At 40.2% G+C, this 17,047-nt stretch overlaps 1 protein-coding gene across 2 annotated transcripts; it reads left to right on the top strand.

Moving 5' to 3' along the window:
• Positions 1 to 773: 773 nt before the first annotated feature.
• Positions 774 to 16,887, top strand: pkma (pyruvate kinase M1/2a). Of its 2 annotated transcripts, none has more exons than XM_017423624.2 (11): positions 774 to 920; positions 6,322 to 6,506; positions 6,918 to 7,009; positions 9,105 to 9,236; positions 9,350 to 9,536; positions 9,621 to 9,891; positions 10,131 to 10,281; positions 10,456 to 10,608; positions 13,045 to 13,211; positions 15,315 to 15,496; positions 15,608 to 16,887. In XM_017423624.2, exons 2-11 carry the CDS (start codon positions 6,350 to 6,352, stop codon positions 15,712 to 15,714), a joined length of 1,599 nt encoding a protein of 532 aa, XP_017279113.1. In that variant the 5' UTR covers positions 774 to 920; positions 6,322 to 6,349; the 3' UTR covers positions 15,715 to 16,887. The 2 variants fall into 2 exon arrangements, with proteins under 2 accessions (XP_017279113.1, XP_017279112.1); XM_017423623.2 differs by lacking the exon at positions 13,045 to 13,211 and adding an exon at positions 12,267 to 12,433.
• The last annotated feature ends 160 nt before the right edge of the window (positions 16,888 to 17,047 follow it).

Raw genomic sequence — 17,047 nt, 5'->3', positions numbered from 1 at the left:
AGTGTAGTTTAATTTGTAGCAAGCTTTTTAAAAGTGATATTGCCATCTTAACTAAAGCAAAAGACAAGAGTTGCCCTCTAATGGGGATTCAGCAGCTTTTTTTCAGCTGTAGTTCAGCACAAAAGCACCTCAGTCCAGTCACTGTAATGCTGTTTCATTATACATCGGTAGATGGAAGTATTGTGTCGCATTCTGCACGCTTAGTAATTTACTCTTCTGCACATTGCTGACTGAATGTAAACCTCAATCAAGTTGGGGTTTATAACCAGCATTTATGTCAAAACGCTGTACCATAAATACAGACGCAAACAAGTTTTGTTGTTTGTTTTTACAGCAGCTTCTTGTTGCTGCTCCCTATTATCAATAGTTTGACAAACCCGTGATTTGCTTACCCGCAAGATGGCAAAACCAATACTGAACATTATTTATGGCGTTCTTCACTGGCCAAATAATGTTTAAGGCACTTACAGTAACCAAACGACAACACGTTTTTTTTTTCAGGAAACAAGTCTCCATCACGCAGTCACATGTCGCACTTCATGCGCTCCTGTTGCATTCGCGCAACCTGATTGGCTGCTTACTTAAACCTAGCACTTCTATCACGTAATAGCATATCCTTCCGCGTCGTTCTTCTTTTGTTCGTTTTTTTTTTTTTTTTTTACAAATTCCCGGCTTAAAAACAAAAGCAGTACCAAAATAAAAGAAGTGCTGGGTCGTTTTCGCGGTCACTGTGGTTGAGACTGTCGGGCAAAGTCAGCAAATACTCTTTTTACCTGCCTATATCCTGTCGGATGGATATGCATCAGCATCCCTAGAAAGTAGTTCCACAGAGTGAGGAAGAGGAACTGGAGAGATCACCTTGAGCCGTTCTCAGTCTGCCAGCAGTCGCATCGGCCTCAGCATTGCTAATTTGATCCGAGGTGGGTATCATGAACAGGGCCTTCAGTTTGCATATTTAACGATAGTTCAAAATGTCGTGTCTTTTTACAGATATCGTCTTGTATTTGTTCCTCAGTTAATTTGTTCACGAGTTCGTAAATGTAACAATTGTCCAGTGATTGATATCCGGTGGGGGTTATTTTTACATACGTTTTTACTACATCTAGTCTGTAAATGTGCTAATATATCTGGAGGATTGAAATAAATAAACTGGATATTAGTTTTTCGCTCAGTTAGGCTTGCTAAAACGATGAGTTGAAGATGGAGTAAATGAACGGGTGGGGTGAAAACGAGCCATTTTCTTATTTTCTGCTACTGAGCAGTGTTTTTTTTATTCGGGTACGAGAATCTACCTTTAACACAAATCGCCTATGTGCAGTGGTTTTGTATCAAATATGTCTAAAATGCGAATTTCACTGTGATGTGAACCGACGTAGAAACGCTTCCTGGTGTGGGTGTGGCTTTTCCGCTCTCTCGTCCTCCTATTGGTCAATCGCTTCGAAGGCTTTGGATCAGAAAAAATGTGACGCAGGATGTGAGAACGTGACCTTTACCGCATCGTCTGAAATTTGACTTAAGCTGTGTTAAAATGCACGATCTAGACGGATATTAGTTGGCGACACAAATGAGCTAAAGCTTAATCAGTCATTATTTAGTAAAAGTCGTGTGCTATGGTATGCAGTAGTCCCTTTTTTATCTTGTATTAATGTTACAAAATATAATCATCCCATTCTGCGGTGTGTTGTTCGTTAATTCAAGCATCTTGACTTGGAAAATGCCTGAACAAGCTCGAACCGTGAATCGTGTAGGAGAAACACGTGTGGTTTGAAACGTGTCCTTAGCCTGAGCCTCTCTGCAGCAGCATGCTGCAGTGAGTGAATATGGGACTTATTCACACTGAATACAAAAAGTGTGGGCAGGTCTCACCCAGCCTGTCTAGACCTGGACTGCAATGTTTGGTATGTGATTTCACTCCAATCTCCTGACATGTCTCCTTATTCCAAAAACGGCTCAAATCGATTGACAAAAATGGTTTGTTTAATTTTGACGTTGTAATTCGACGCCCCTAGAACAGCATCAACAGTCACGGTGACCGAGCCTGCAGCAGCAGAGCTTGTTTACGGTTTGTAATGTCACAAGAAACAATTTGTTTGGTGCAACAACACAATTTTGGAGGCTCTGTCATGGTTTTTCCTGTTTAGTCTGTTGACAAAATGTAGGTCTTTACCCTCAGGGGGTCAGGAAGGTGACAGTGATGAAGAACCTTTGAGTTATTCAACACTTGGATATCTCAAAGGCCTTTAAAATGTACTTTCAAAAAAAGCCTTGGATTCACACAAAAAACGGCGTGGTACTTTAGGAAACCAGGTTCCAGAGTGGAAACTTCTTCTTGAAACACCACCCTAGAAGTTTCATGTGGGGGGGGCAGTCACAGTCCCACCTCTGATCTAACCTACGACTCCAAGTGTGACAAACGTAATGGTAATCTTGACAGATTACATGCTTGCGTTTGTGTTGCAGGTGCCAGCTGATCATCGACAACAAAACCTTAATTTACTGTCGAACTTTACTAAGCAGACAACACTGGTGACAGCCTACAGAAAAAAGATTCGGTTTTGGTCTTGCATTTGCCATCCTCATGGTTTTTCTCCTTGTGTTTACAATTTGGAGCTGCTCCAATTCCGCTCCATATCTTCTTTCCTGCTTCTGGTGTATCTTTGTGGCAGCGTCACAGCCCCGCCTACAGGCCTGGTGTAGGTACTACAGCGTGTTGGGTCGTTTTCTGTGTTTCCATGTGGATGAAAACATTTCTAGGAACGTTAGTGTGTTTATGAGGATGTTTTTTTTTTTTTTTTTTCTTTAGAAACGACAAATAAAAAGGCTGTTTTGAAAAGAGGGCACTTCTGTTTCTACAAGGCTTGAGATCCTTGAAACTCAAACAACAAGGTTGACTGTCAGTGAGGGAGGCTTGGCCTGTCGAAGATGATACCGATCCCATGCAGTTTCACCCCATCTGTAGGGACATATCCGGTCTTCAGTGACATTTTAACCTGTCACTACAGTTTAGTTTTAGTACTACAATTTTTGGGTAATCCTTTGCCACTGCTGACTCACTTGGAGTCACGTCCTTACTGTATGCACCCATTTATGCAGATTATTTGCTTACAAACACCATAGCTTAAGTACCACTGTACATTCCAAGTATCAGATTTCTACAAACCAACCTTCCACTCTGTGTGTTATAATTAGTACAGCTTCTATATTTAGTCTTGAGCCCGTATGACTTTAGCTAGTGGTAACATTGGTGTGACACTGTTATGGTGGAAGTCTCATGCGTGTCCAGTGGATCAGGTCATGGCGACTGTCCGGTTACAGCAGACGCTCTTCGTGCCCTTTATCCTCACTGAATGGATTTACACTTGAGCTCTTGAAAGAGTCGCACGTATGCGTACGCTCTTCAGCGATCGCTTCTTCCGTTGCCAGGAGTATCTCATTCACTGGCACTAGAAGCTCCAGCACGCTGGGCTGGCTCTGGAGGTCTTTGTTAGTAAAGGACTTGGTCGTCCCCAGGAGGAAGCAAAGGATCTACTGTGGGTATGTAGGGAAATGTAGTTGTGACTCCATTGAGTGAGTACGAGTGATTGAAGGCCTCTGCTAACTTGGATTAGCCCAGTGTGACGTCACACCCTTAGCAGGTGATGGTGGATGTTGCTACTAAAAACTGCTCGGGTTATTTCCAAAACAAGTAACAATAGTTAAATTTAGTTATTTTTCTTTTTTTCTAACCAAACAGAAAAAGATGGTGATAGCATTTTACAAAGGTGGATTGGTTGAAGAGGGATTGGAGAGGATTATTAGGAAGCCAGCTCCATCTGTGTCAGTGTTAACATTGTTACTGCTGGCCTGTTGTACCTGCTCACAAGTGTCGTGAGGTCAGATATGACGTTAAACACTGCCTGCTTTTGTTTGTTTGTGTGTTTTTAATTGATTATTAAAGAAAGGTTATATGAGGAGAATGGGTCCTAAACCCTTGTTCTTTAAAAAAATACCATCTGATCCTGATATTTTACTGTAATTGAAGTTGTCACAGAATGTTTAAAGGGCTTTAATTTGATGCTTGGTTATTCCTTAGTTAGCGTTGTCTGAAATGGATGGGCGTATTAAGAGAATCAAGATTTTGCTAAATTAGTAAAATTTATAAAGGCAGCCTGTTTTGGATATTGTATCTGGTTTGTAGTATACCAAGTGAGTGGGATGGTTTAAAAATATGCAATTGATCGCTCATTTTATAACCTTGAGTACTTTGTCATCCCCTCCATCAACAATATAGTCCACGTTAAACTGATGCTTTTCTTCCTTAACCAAATATTTCACCCTCACTTTCCACCTACACCCACCCTGCAGTCTTTCCTCGGGGTTCAGCCCAGTGTGTGTCATAGCAGCGAGATGTCTGCACTCACGTACGATCTTGGTCTGGCCCATTTATGGAAATGTTACATCATCGGTGTGTAGCTGCAGTTGGTTTAGCGGCTCTGCCTGGAATCCCCTCCTCTGATGTGTTTGTATTAAGGATGTGGTGAGTAAGAGGTAGTTAGAGCACTAGTGTTGCTCATGGAGGCCAACATGTGCCTTCAGTAATTTTGCACCACTGTAAAACTTCGATTTATTTATTTTTGTTCATCAAGAAAATGAAAATTTCTGTATGTACTGCTCAGTTTCATTACAGTTACTTGCTCTGTCTTATACAGAACATTTGCCTTTGACTAAATAGTGCCAAATGATGAAGGTTTTTTTTCCCCTAAACGTGTCTTTTTGTTGCTCACCCAGTGTGAGTGCTCTGCCATGTATAATTGAAGCGGATGGAAACTCAATCTTTCCACTTTGTGGTTTAGACTGTGGGGTGAGTTGGCACCTGGCACCAGTGTCTTTATGCTACGCATTGTAACCAATGGCAGTGGTTATGATGATGATAAAAATAGTAATAAAAGTCTGCATATTGCTGAAATGTTATTTAAAAAAGGTCAAATTTCCAGCACCTTAATTGACCAAAAATTAACCTTTTTGGTTGTTTTGCTATTTTGATCTTTTCTTATTATTATTCTACTGAAGTTTATTTTTCTGACTTCAAGTATTTTTAATTAAAAATCACATTTTTCCTGTTCTGAAAGAGCTCCATTTAACATCGCTGTATCCATGCAAAGTGTTATTTTATATGCTACATCGTCACATGGCTACATTTGCACACAATTTTACTGAAGCCACGTTTTAACCAGAGAAGTGTTCATCAGTGTGAGTGAAATGTTTTTTGTCGTTGATTTGACTCAAGGTTTCGCTCATGTTGTAATCAAAGTGTGAAACTCAGCATTGAGTCTTTTACTTATATTTAAAAAAAAGGATTTTTACACATTTTTTCCCCCCTCTGTCCTGCCATGTGGCGTGTATGTCATAATGAAATCCAAGACATTCCACCGTTGTCACATTATGACTGTCTCGTTGCCATGGGTGACTCAACTAGGAGTGGGTGGGTGGGGGGGGGTCTGCAAAATGTAGAAAATGGTGTAGAAACCCATTTTACTCATTTCAGAACAGATTGTGGAATCATTTTGGTATACTAGTATTGGGTTTGCGGATAAAGATCTTTATCAATTAAATCAAATCACAAAGAGCCTAGAGCTGTCCTTAAAAGCCTGAATGTGATTTGCATTAGTTTACTCTTTAGTGATTGTGCAACCTGAAAATCAAGAGTAAAACAAACAAACGACAGACTTGCGGAAAGACTTGCTCACAGTAGACTATTGTTCACATGGCACTGGTTACATTTCATAATTCTAATCTTAAATTGACAGATTTTTTTTTCTTTAACTTTTCACAGCTGAGATTATGCAGAAATTGATAACTTAAATGTTCCCTTTCAGAGTTTATGACCTTGCTTAGTTCTATGGATCAGTTTCCTGAGGTCTTAAGCCTGATGACAGTTTAAAGTCACAACAATAAATTTAAATTGTTCTGACTTACTGGTCAAAGTAAAACCCACATTAACAAACGTAGTCGCTACCGCCTTTGTCCATGAAAGGTGAAGAATCGGTGCTTAAACACTGCCGATGTGCTGCAGACATGACCCAGTGAAGTTGGACCAGGCCCAGATTGAAGGTGTTGCATGAAAAGAGTCACTAAGTTTAAACATAAGTGGGTGTCAGCTTTACTTGGTACTTTCTCATATCTGTAAACTAGGAATTTGCTCAGTAGACACTTTCTGTTCACTTATTTTGTCAAAATTGCAAAATGAATTCCTTTTTGCAACTTGTAACAGTGACTTTGCACAGTGATGTAAGTTGTTCTTTTTTTCCTGTTCTTTCATCCTTTTTTTTTCACCCTGTGCAGAACATCTACTGTTGTACCGGTGAACACCATGCCTCATCCCAAATCTGTCGACATGGGCTCTGCCTTCATCCAGACGCAGCAGCTCAACGCTGCCATGGCTGGCACCTTCCTGGAACATATGTGCCTGCTGGACATCGACTCCGAACCCACCACTGCCCGCAACACTGGCATCATTTGCACCATTGGTTAGTCAGGGCTCTTTTTTTTCCCAAGCAGAGGGCGTGTCTTACGGGGTGTAGTGCTGTCGAAGTCTCCTTACTAAACAACAGATTGAAGTAAAATTAGGCTCCACTACCCTCTTTTTTTCTTTTAAAAATATAGAATTAAGTTATCATTATTGTCACTTTCAGTACTGTTAGTTTTTTAAGGTATTTAAGTTCCTGCTTAGTAATTGTGAAATCTGAACTAATAATAAATCAGCTAAAAGTGTTGCATGATAGTGGTTGTAACTCTGTCACAGTGTTCAGCTTCATACAGACAAGTGTTTATAAGCTTTTACGTTTGGAGCTCAGTTATTCCAACATAAATCTTGTCACTCAGCTAATGCAGACCCAGTAAGTGTTGCATTGTTTGCTGAATTCCTATCATCCGTACAGGGCCAGCCTCCCGTTCTGTGGATATGCTGAAGGAGATGATCAAGTCTGGAATGAACATCGCTCGCTTGAACTTCTCCCATGGCACTCATGAGGTAAGATTTAATTAATTTTTTTAGCTATAATGTTCTTTTGTACAAAAATGTTGTGCACAAACAGCTATCTGTTCGAGTAGTGACAACACAATTGAATTTTGCTGAACATTCTCAGCAAACATGCGTGCGTGCTTTATCGCAGCAGCAGTTGGTTTGTTGAGCTGTGTTACAATTTTTGCCGTCTCTCGTCCCTCAAGCTGCTGTGAAAGTAGATTGTCAACACAGCGAATAGCACGCAATGCATTATAAAGTGTAATCAGCTGGCTGCTTTAAGAAAGAATAACTGCTATAAATGGAAACAATAGTCGTGGTTACTTAAGGTACAGTTTTGGCTGAATAGCCACATTCAGTTAATAAATTATGACCTTTTTTTTAATGAAATGGCTGCAGACAGAGTGGTGTTCTTCCTATTCACACATCCAACTTTATTACTAAAAATATATATATATATATATATATATATATATATATATATATATATATATATATATATATATAATCATTTTATTCATTAAAAAAGGAACAAAGAAGTATCAAATCAACCTTGTGTTGCAAAAGGAAAAATTATAACCAACAACATAATTGATGCAAGCTGAGGCAGATTATATGGTGGGCTGTTATGTTAAGAAACAAACTGATAACATAAACCATCCTCATGAGGAAGCACTTTACTGAGCAACTGTCCAGTCCTTTTGAAATCACCTCTATTTTATTTCTTTACACACACCAAAATAATCACTTTATTTTATTTTGTTATAGCCTGTATACATACCTGTTAAAACAAGGTGATTGTGTAATTTCCTATTGCCTTCCTATTGTATCTCAAGTTAACCACTATAAATATTTTGAGCAATATTTTACGAAGTCCTAAAAGTCAGCTTTTAATAAATGATGCCTTTTCACATTTTTATGAAAGCCAGCCATATAAATTTGTGAATTTTAAAAGCATTATCCCAACAAGCAGCAGATACGGGTTCCAGCTGCTTAGTGTTCTCAGAGTTGTTAGAATCTGTGCAGAGAAAGCTAAAAATGGCTCTTGGAAAGTTCAGGGTGCCCTGAAGTAGCACTCTTTGGTGTTTTTTTTCTTTTCATATATATTTCAATAACAAAGAGTGGTAAAAGGAACGGGAAGCAGAGGTTTGGAGGACCTAAGAGAAAGCAGTAAATGAGATCACTTGCCAGTTAATTTGTCACTGGTTTTCCAGGTGGGGCGCAGACTGCTGCCTTCAAAGCCATAAACACTGCACCAACTGATAATTAGCTTCTATAAAGGGGCATGAAAACAGAAACTAAACTGATTGTTTTTTTTCCAGCGTTCTCACAGCAGGACTAAGAGGCACTCTAATAGTAATTGTAAAAGCCAAAAAAAAACTATGGATGGAGAGAACAAACTTTGACCATTTGTTCTATGAAACCTGATATGAACAAAACACTACATCAGTTTGGTTTTTATACACTATTTGCAGGCTTTTAAAAACTCTAATTTAGCTTTATTTCTGCTCTTTCTTTTTTCCCATAATCAGTACAAATTTCACGCCGACATGGCTTCTGGAGAAACTCTGCACTTCTTCTGACTGACTTTAAACAAACACCTGTTACCAGTGCTTCATCCTGAAACTGATAATTGTGTCATAATTTTCAAGTGTGCTTGAGGCCACCTGCTGATGACATCACTCTACGTGAGACTGATTAAGTTTATTACTGCCAACTGCTTTAAAAGCAAATGCATATGCTTTACAAATGCGATCTCCTTGACCTTGTATGCATTTAATGATGCTTTTTATCTTTATGGTTTAAAAGATTTTTGACACAAAGCCTTTCTCGTTATGACTCTCCTCCACACCTAAATGACATGGTGAAAAGCAACTGTGTGACTCGTGGTCGTTCTGACTTACTTTATGATTGTGCAAGTCGTCAGACACGCCTTGTCAAGTTGCACCTGTCCTCATTTTCATGTCTGAGTAAAATGATAACCAGTAAGAGTATGTGAGAAAAGCAGTACAGAATAAATGTAAGACTACAGGTCTTACTGGAAAACTACCTTTTTTGTAAATTCTCTGGAAAGTTTTAACATGAAAAATCTTCCTTTCTGTAGTACCACAAAGATACCATCAAGAATGTACGTGAGGCCTGTGAGAGCTTCGAGCCTGGCAGTATCCATTACAGGCCTATTGGTATTGCCCTGGACACCAAGGGTCCAGAGATCCGGACTGGCCTCATCAAGGGAGTGAGTTCAGCATTGATTTCATTTATTTCTGGCCTCTCACACCAAAACATTATTATGAAACAAACAAAAACAGCAGCTTGAAAGTAATATGATACATGTTAATGATGTAACAGAGTGGCACTGCTGAGGTGGAGCTGAAGAAAGGCAACACGATCAAGGTTACCTTAGATGACGCTTATCAGGACAACTGCAGCGACGAGATCCTCTGGCTCGACTACAAGAACATTACTAAAGTGGTGGAAATTGGCAGCAAGGTCTACATCGATGATGGACTCATGTCTCTGCAGGTCAAAGAAATTGGTGAGTGGAAAAGTGGCAAATGTGCAACTTTTAACCTGTGTAGTCTGTGATACTTAAACCTACAACCCCTTTATTTTCTTCTAGGCTCTGATTACCTTATGTGTGAGATTGAGAATGGTGGCACTCTGGGCAGCAAGAAGGGAGTGAATCTCCCTGGCGCTGCTGTAGACCTGCCTGCCGTTTCGGATAAGGACGTCCAGGACCTGCAGTTTGGTGTCGAGCAGGGAGTCGACATGGTCTTTGCCTCCTTCATTCGTAAAGCAGCAGATGTACACGCTGTCAGAAATGTGCTGGGAGAGCGCGGCAAAAACATCAAGATCATCAGCAAACTGGAGAACCATGAGGGTGTCCGCAGGTGTGTATGAGGATGACATGGTTTGTGTGGATGAGGCCAGGTCATTTACAACCTTTTATTATTTAATGTATTTATTTGTTTGATTTTGATATTGCTGAGGAACACAGCAGAATAATACCAGTTCATGTTTTTTAATTCATGCAAACATGAACCCAAAGTTTGGGCTGTGAAGAATCCCTAACATTGTATTTTATAATACATAAAATTCATAATTTGTTTATTTTTTTGCTGGTTTACAGATTTGATGAGATCATGGAGGCCAGTGACGGCATCATGGTTGCCCGTGGTGACCTGGGTATTGAGATCCCCACAGAAAAGGTCTTCCTTGCCCAGAAGATGATGATTGGTCGCTGCAACAGAGCTGGCAAACCAATCACATGTGCCACTCAGGTCAGATAACTATACAGAAAATCATCTTGGGTTTTTTTTTTGTTTGTTTGCTTGTTTTAAGCTAGATTTATCTTTTATGGATATGGTTTTAGCAGATGACTGAATAAATTTAGTGACTTCTCTCATCTGTAAATACGTGCAGCTGTACCAGTTTGATTTTCTCCAACTCTGCAGATGTTGGAGAGCATGATCAAGAAGCCTAGACCCACCCGTGCTGAGGGCAGCGACGTAGCCAACGCCGTCCTGGATGGAGCTGACTGCATCATGCTGAGTGGTGAGACCGCCAAGGGAGATTACCCTCTGGAGGCTGTTCGCACGCAGCACATGGTGAGTTCACGAACATCATACATTTAAAACTTCTTTCTGCTATTTAATCGAATAAACATCACTTAATGATGGTAGTTCAGGTTAACGGGATCTTTTCTAATTTGATCAACTAATCTATGAAATTTTTTTTTACAAGATTCAAAGTTTTTGATTCTTGTGCGATGATCTGGAAACATCTGTTGCTCGTTGATGCTGCCACTTTGACCTCACTTTGCTGAGCCGCAAAATGCTGAAAGCTAACGTCAGCCTTTTGATAAATGTATCTTTAATTCCAGTGATTATGCAGTTAGATTCCTTTTGATTTCACTTTAAAATTGTCAATCATCGCAGGACTTTCTGTGATTAGAAGATGATTGACAGAATAACTTCAGCTTTATCTTTGTGATGCAGATAATGCAGCACATTGACCTCTGCATGATGTCTACTCTGCATGTGGTTGTCACTTACTAAAATGGCACGTTGGCACTTTATTTTTTCCCCAAAACTACAAAAAACAGTCTGTTGCCTGCACTTGTTAATCTAACAAATTCACTGTCTGATTTTTCTGTACCACCTCTGTCTTTGCAGTGAAATCTGAAAACTGATTTGCAAAATTCTCCAACAAAGATTCAATCAGCCTGATAGATTTATTGAATTCTTTGTTGGTCACTAATTTATAAAGATGCTGGAAACTTGTTTCTAGTGCTGCACTCTCTCTCTCTTCTAAATTTGTTTATCTGTTCATTTGTGTTTTTCAGTCAGGGACAGATGCAGAAAAGCAACCTTTAGAGCACCTGGGTCAATCATTGGGACTAAATCAGTCGAAAACTAGTTTTTCGGCCCAAATCGTAATTGGCATCAATTATATTGGAGGGGCAATGCTTATAATGCTTCCATGTCCGTCCTTCACTAACCTCTGCTGTTTCTCAGCCACAATGCAGATGCCTGACTCGGCACTCCTAACGCTCCTATTGTAGAGCTTGTTGCACTTACACTGAAGCTGTATCAGATATCCCAGAATCCAGAGTAAGCACAGCTGTCCATCTGTCGCTGAGCACTGAGGAGAAAAATCTCATTTAGACTAACCTTAAGCCACTACTTCTAACAAGTAATTCAATGCTTCTCTGTTTCTCCTGGCTGATTAATTTGTTTATTTATTTGAACCATCATCATTGTGTGTGGCATCTAAACTCCTTTTTTTGGTTTTGCCTTCAAAAAAAGGGTCACATTTTCTCAGTAGAAGTTTATTTTACTGAAGCCTAAATGTGACAATTTATATTTTAGTTTAGTGTTTTTAATACGTTTGCTCTTTCTGAAATATCATCTTCAGTCATTTTTTTTTCTTAATCTTGAATTAGGTTAAGTTTTTTTCACTGTTTTTAAATTTAAAATCATGCTAATGGTTAGGTTTTGATGCCCATTTTAACATTAATGTCTCTCTGTACCCCTCCCATAAACTGCACACCTAAACTCTCCCTTTAATTGTCCATTTTAAACCTTTTTCTGTCGGTTCCTTTCCTTTAACTTCTGTTTTTGTCTCTTTAACTGATTCCATCTGTTTTTCCTCTTCTTTTTTTTTTCTTTCCTCCCCCTCTACATCTTTTTTTTTTTTCTTTCACATCTATGTGCGCGCCTGGTGTGGGAATGCCTTTGCCCGATGCGTCTTGCCCTTATGCCAGATTGCTCGTGAGGCCGAGGCAGCCATGTTCCACCGGCAGGTGTTTGAGGACTTGCGTCGCTCCACGCCGCACTGCAAAGACCCCGCTGAGGCTATTGCAATCGGCGCCGTCGAGGCCGCCTTTAAGAGTTTAGCCTCCGCGATCATTGTGCTCACAGGCTCTGGAAGGTAGGCAGGTGATCTGGCACTGGGCCCCCACCCCCATTGGAAGTCTGGATTATTGTAGCAACACAGAGAGGGAGAGTAGGGCCAGACAGGAATTGACAGATGAAGTAACTGGGAGAGCTGGCAAATCCCTTAACTAGACTGTTTGTTTTATCATCTGCCATTTATTTATTCTTTTGATTTATGTCCACTAAAGTGAAGTACAGGCATGAAAAGAAAATTCAAAAATTAAAACAAATATTTTATAACTTGATTGGTGCTGAACATCAGATTTACTTCCCAGGCTCCCCTTGTTTAACCAGGAGTCTAGTTGCAGGTTTGCCAGTTACTCCCAGTGGTGTGAATGCCTCGGTGTGTTGTTGTGTAGTGCAGTGATTCCCAACCCTGGTCCTCGAGGAACACCATCCTGCATGTTTCCCTAGTTTCCCTGCTCTTCAGCAGGTCCTCAGGTTCTGCAGAAGCCTGTTAATCACTCACTCATTCAAATCAGGTGCGTTAAAGCAGGGAAATGCCTGAAGCATGCGGGGTAGTGTTCCTCGAGGACCAGGGTTGGGAACCACTGGTGCAGCGTGACTGAAAGTAACCCCCGACCCACCCTTCCCTCCGGGGCTTAGATAGCACGAGAGGCAGAAGCAGCCACCTTCCACAGACAGCTGTTCGAGGAGCTGAGGAAGACCTCCCAACTGACCGGAGACCCTGCAGACGCTGTAGCAATCGGAGCTGTTGAAGCATCCTTCAAATGCTGCGCTGCCGGCATCATTGTCCTCACTAAGAATGGGAGGTAAGAAAGATAACAGCGTAGTGATCTACTCCTGAAGGTAAGCAGTTTCCAAACTCATGCCAGAGTTAATTCTACCACCAGCTCCCAGTGTGCTCTCTAAGATCTCTCCTTTAACTGTGTGTGTGTGTAAGTGTGCGTGGATATATAGGGTGGACAGACAATAACAGCTTAGAGTGAAAGTGGGGAAATGGGGAAAGCTCAATTAAAGTGTCTTCTTGTCTGACTGTTGATATAATTTTATGAACATTTAAACACATGAGAGTGCAGTGGCTGTAAAAAAAAAAAAAAAAAATTTAACAAGGATTAATTTCTCCTGTCTTAGAGGGGAACTGCACGGCACAATATTCAGAGAAAGGCTGGAATGTTTTACGTGAAATACCAATATTGTTGTAGAACATTGTTAAAAGTAGTCTTTCAGTTCTAATATTTTCTATGTTGGGACATAATAACAAACCATTTGGTCCTTACATGACTTAAAATCAAAATCAAATGAGCAACAACGCGTGACTTATTTTAGAATAATTTAGACTCCAGAATCTTACAAGGAGGACGATTACTCCCAAGCAGAAAATGTTCAGCTGCCAGTCTGGTTGTTCCAGCAAGCTCACCCTGAATCTGATCACACAGTGCTCAGAGAAACTGTTGAAATGTAAATTTTTCATCACAATACAATTGGACAAAGACTGATCAAGCGTGGCTTGTTTGGAAGGGTTGCAGTGGGAAACCATCTTTCTAAAAAAAAAAAAAAAAGACCAATGCAATGTGGGTAGTCTTTAAATCATGGTAATGGAGAGGCACTGATTTAAGCTCGTTCTGCAACCCATTGTCCTAAACATGCCATCAAACTGCTATGCACCAAATCATTTTAGAGTCAAGATTAAGTCTGACGCTGAAACTTGGCCCAAATTAAGTCATTGCAACAAAGCAATGATCCCAGGCACAACAGAAAATCTAAGTATTCCAAATTTTACAATTGTTCAGCCAAAGTTCAGACCTCAATGTGATTATGAACCTTAATGGAGCTGTTCATAAAGAAATGCCTGCCTGAAAGCCTTAATGAACTGAAGCAACATTATAAATTAATCTGGAATGAAATTAATTCCCCCTAATGTAGGATTGTTGGTACATAAAACAATTCATTCAACCTATTGCTATTAAAGGTTATCTTTTTAGGCTGTGTTCATTCATGCGGCAGACTTGATGCAATCTAAGACTCACATGTTGTTCATATGGAGTTATTTATCTAATTTTTAGCTCTGTTAAGGACCAGATGATTTTTATTACCTCCTGGCATGTAAACGTTTATACACCCTCTTTCAGTTAATTGAAAAGGGTGGCTAAATGTTTTGCCATGACTGTAGTTCAGCAAAAAAAATGTTGTTTTTTTTGCTATATTCCTCCATAATTTCCTTGTTAAAAAGGGGTGATGCTCGACTGCTTAAACAGCAAAGAGTTATGGTAGACTTCAATCTGACTGTGACCTAAAGCCACTGCACTCCAATAATGGTGGTTTTTGTTTGTTTGTTTTTTTACTTATTTTGGCTGTTTTGACCTGTCGAGGCTGTGCTGGCATCAAACCTGACAATAAAATTGGACAGCTTAAAATATTTTGTAGTTTTTTTGTTTGTTTGTTTACTAGGTTTACAGTTTTAATTTAATTAAAAGTATAAAGAAGCTTTGCCAAACATGACGGAGTCAAAACATGCCAGAATAAGTTTTATTTTAATTTGGTGCTGAGTGTCTAATCATTCTGTAGGACCTTTTTTAAGTGCACTGAATATATATTTCGTCTTTAGTCTTCAAATAACTCACTGTACAAAAAAAAATTACATTTTATACAGAGTTCTGAGAAACTATGTTATTTAGCTCATAAATATTTGCATATTGTTGAATTCAAAGATGTTATAATCCCCTTATTGTTACCCAGTATCACTCAGATGTATTGGTCCTTGTTCAGTAGTTATATTGGAAAAAGAAAACAAAAGCTCAGAATGCATTATTTTCTTCAGAATCGGCACTCATTGTATGATAATACACCAAATGTGGATTATGTTGAATGTTACTGTTGCTCAGATGTTTTCCTGTATTCGTCTCTGTGTGCAGGTCTGCCCACCTGCTCTCCAGGTACCGGCCCCGTGCCCCCATCATCGCCGTGACCCGTAATGCCCAGACTGCTCGGCAGGCCCACCTGTACCGCGGGATCTTCCCGGTCCTCTACACCAAGCCCACTCACGACGTTTGGGCCGAGGACGTCGATATGCGCGTCAACTTTGCCATAGAAATGGGTAAGCAGCTATGGCAGGAACAGCTTCTCAAATTTTGACCCAGATCTCTGTTCAGTTGTTTCTGCCAGCAGATGAGACAAGCTCGTAAACGTCTCGCTTTTCGTTTTCTAGGCAAGGCCAGGCGCTTCTTCAAAGAGGGCGACGTCGTGATCATTCTGACCGGCTGGCGCCCTGGCTCCGGTTACACCAACACCATGCGTGTGGTTCTCGTGGCCTGAACAGCCAACTCGAGCTGTCCTGCTTTCTCCCTTCATTTTCATCTGTCTTTCGTAGTTGTCCATCTAAACCCTCACTCCCGATCCCAAGCCCCTCTCGTGCGACATCGGGGCTCACAGACTCAACTATGTAACCTTTAGACAATGACGTAGAGATTAAAGCTTTAGAGTTGGGCCTCAGTGGCTAAAGAGCTATTTAAGTGGGAGTCGAGATATCTTCAGAACTATTCCAGTTGGTGTTTTCATTTCTTTAACATTGATTTTTTTTTTCCACATTCAGACCAGTCTTCAGGGCTTCAGATTAATACACCCTGACCAGAAACTGCTGTATTTATTCACTCCAACACTTGGATTATTAAAGTCTATGAGTGTATGCGATAGTGTGTGTTTGTGCGTGTGTGTGTATGTGTATGCATGCTCATCCTGGCTCCTGTTTGGGTTCAGTTGTCGGTGGAGTCGGCCGACCTGAACGAACGGGGGCACTGGAACAGTTTACTTATCACACTCCTGCCGGTGTAACGAACAAAGCTAAAACAAAGGGCATCCCCCCGCAGCGCTGCCTGGACTTCACCACTGCGCCCCAAACGGATGGTTCTGTGTCGGTGTCAGTATAAGCGTCCTCTCGTGTCCACCAGCTTTGAATGTGTTTCGGCGTATTTTAGTGTTGCACTCCCAGTCTGCTCCGCACATTGTTACATTCTATACTATACTTGACTTTTTCGTGAAGTGTGAACGTTTTTGTTTCGAGACATTCAAATCTGATTATATTTTGTCTGACTTTGAAGAAAATCTAGTTTCACAGGCGTTTGAGAGAGTTACTCCTTATTTGTGTTAGGTGTGTGATAAAGCCTTTTTAAATTTCCTTGAATTCTGATCTTTTTTTTTTTTTTGAGGTGGAACTTGTGAAGCGTGTGGTTAAAGTTTGAGCACCTTTAGAGCGTTTCTCAGGTGACTGATGATGAAAGTCTGCCCTCTACAAAATGACTGATCCCTCTCCTTGTCTTCTGTGTCGGTGACCCGCTGTAACCGTCTCAAGTCTAATATGCTTCTGATTGTAATAATAGAGTATAAGAACCTAAATATATTTAAAGGGATAATATGTTTAGCTGGTGTACTAACCTGTCCCACAAGACTGGAGTCCCATCAATAAAAGAGATGAGCACCTATCTAAACTCACCTGGCTTTTGGTTTTATTTGCAAGAAGTATTGAGTTGCAATGTATTGCTTTTCAAAGTACGAGCAAACAAAAATGCTTCAGGAACTTTACTTTAGAACTGATCAAAAATTTAATTTTTCAATATATAAATGAACATAAAATTTGTGTTAGTGATACAAA

This window comes from Kryptolebias marmoratus, linkage group LG15 (genome assembly GCF_001649575.2).
Source record: "Kryptolebias marmoratus isolate JLee-2015 linkage group LG15, ASM164957v2, whole genome shotgun sequence".
NCBI classification, from domain to species: Eukaryota; Metazoa; Chordata; class Actinopteri; order Cyprinodontiformes; family Rivulidae; genus Kryptolebias; species Kryptolebias marmoratus.
The sequence above is the reverse complement of the archived record's forward strand: the minus strand, read 5'-3'. Positions and strand labels throughout refer to the sequence as shown.

What these genes read in the sequence shown, in the direction of transcription:
- pkma (XM_017423624.2), top strand. Translation starts at nt 6,350, where the DNA reads ATGCCTCATCCCAAATCTGTCGACATGGGCTCTGCCTTCATCCAGACG. An exon ending in TGGCATCATTTGCACCATTG is followed by an intron (nt 6,507 to 6,917) that starts GTTAGTCAGGGC and finishes TCATCCGTACAG; the next exon opens with GGCCAGCCTCCCGTTCTGTG. An exon ending in GGACTGGCCTCATCAAGGGA is followed by an intron (nt 9,237 to 9,349) that starts GTGAGTTCAGCA and finishes ATGATGTAACAG; the next exon opens with AGTGGCACTGCTGAGGTGGA.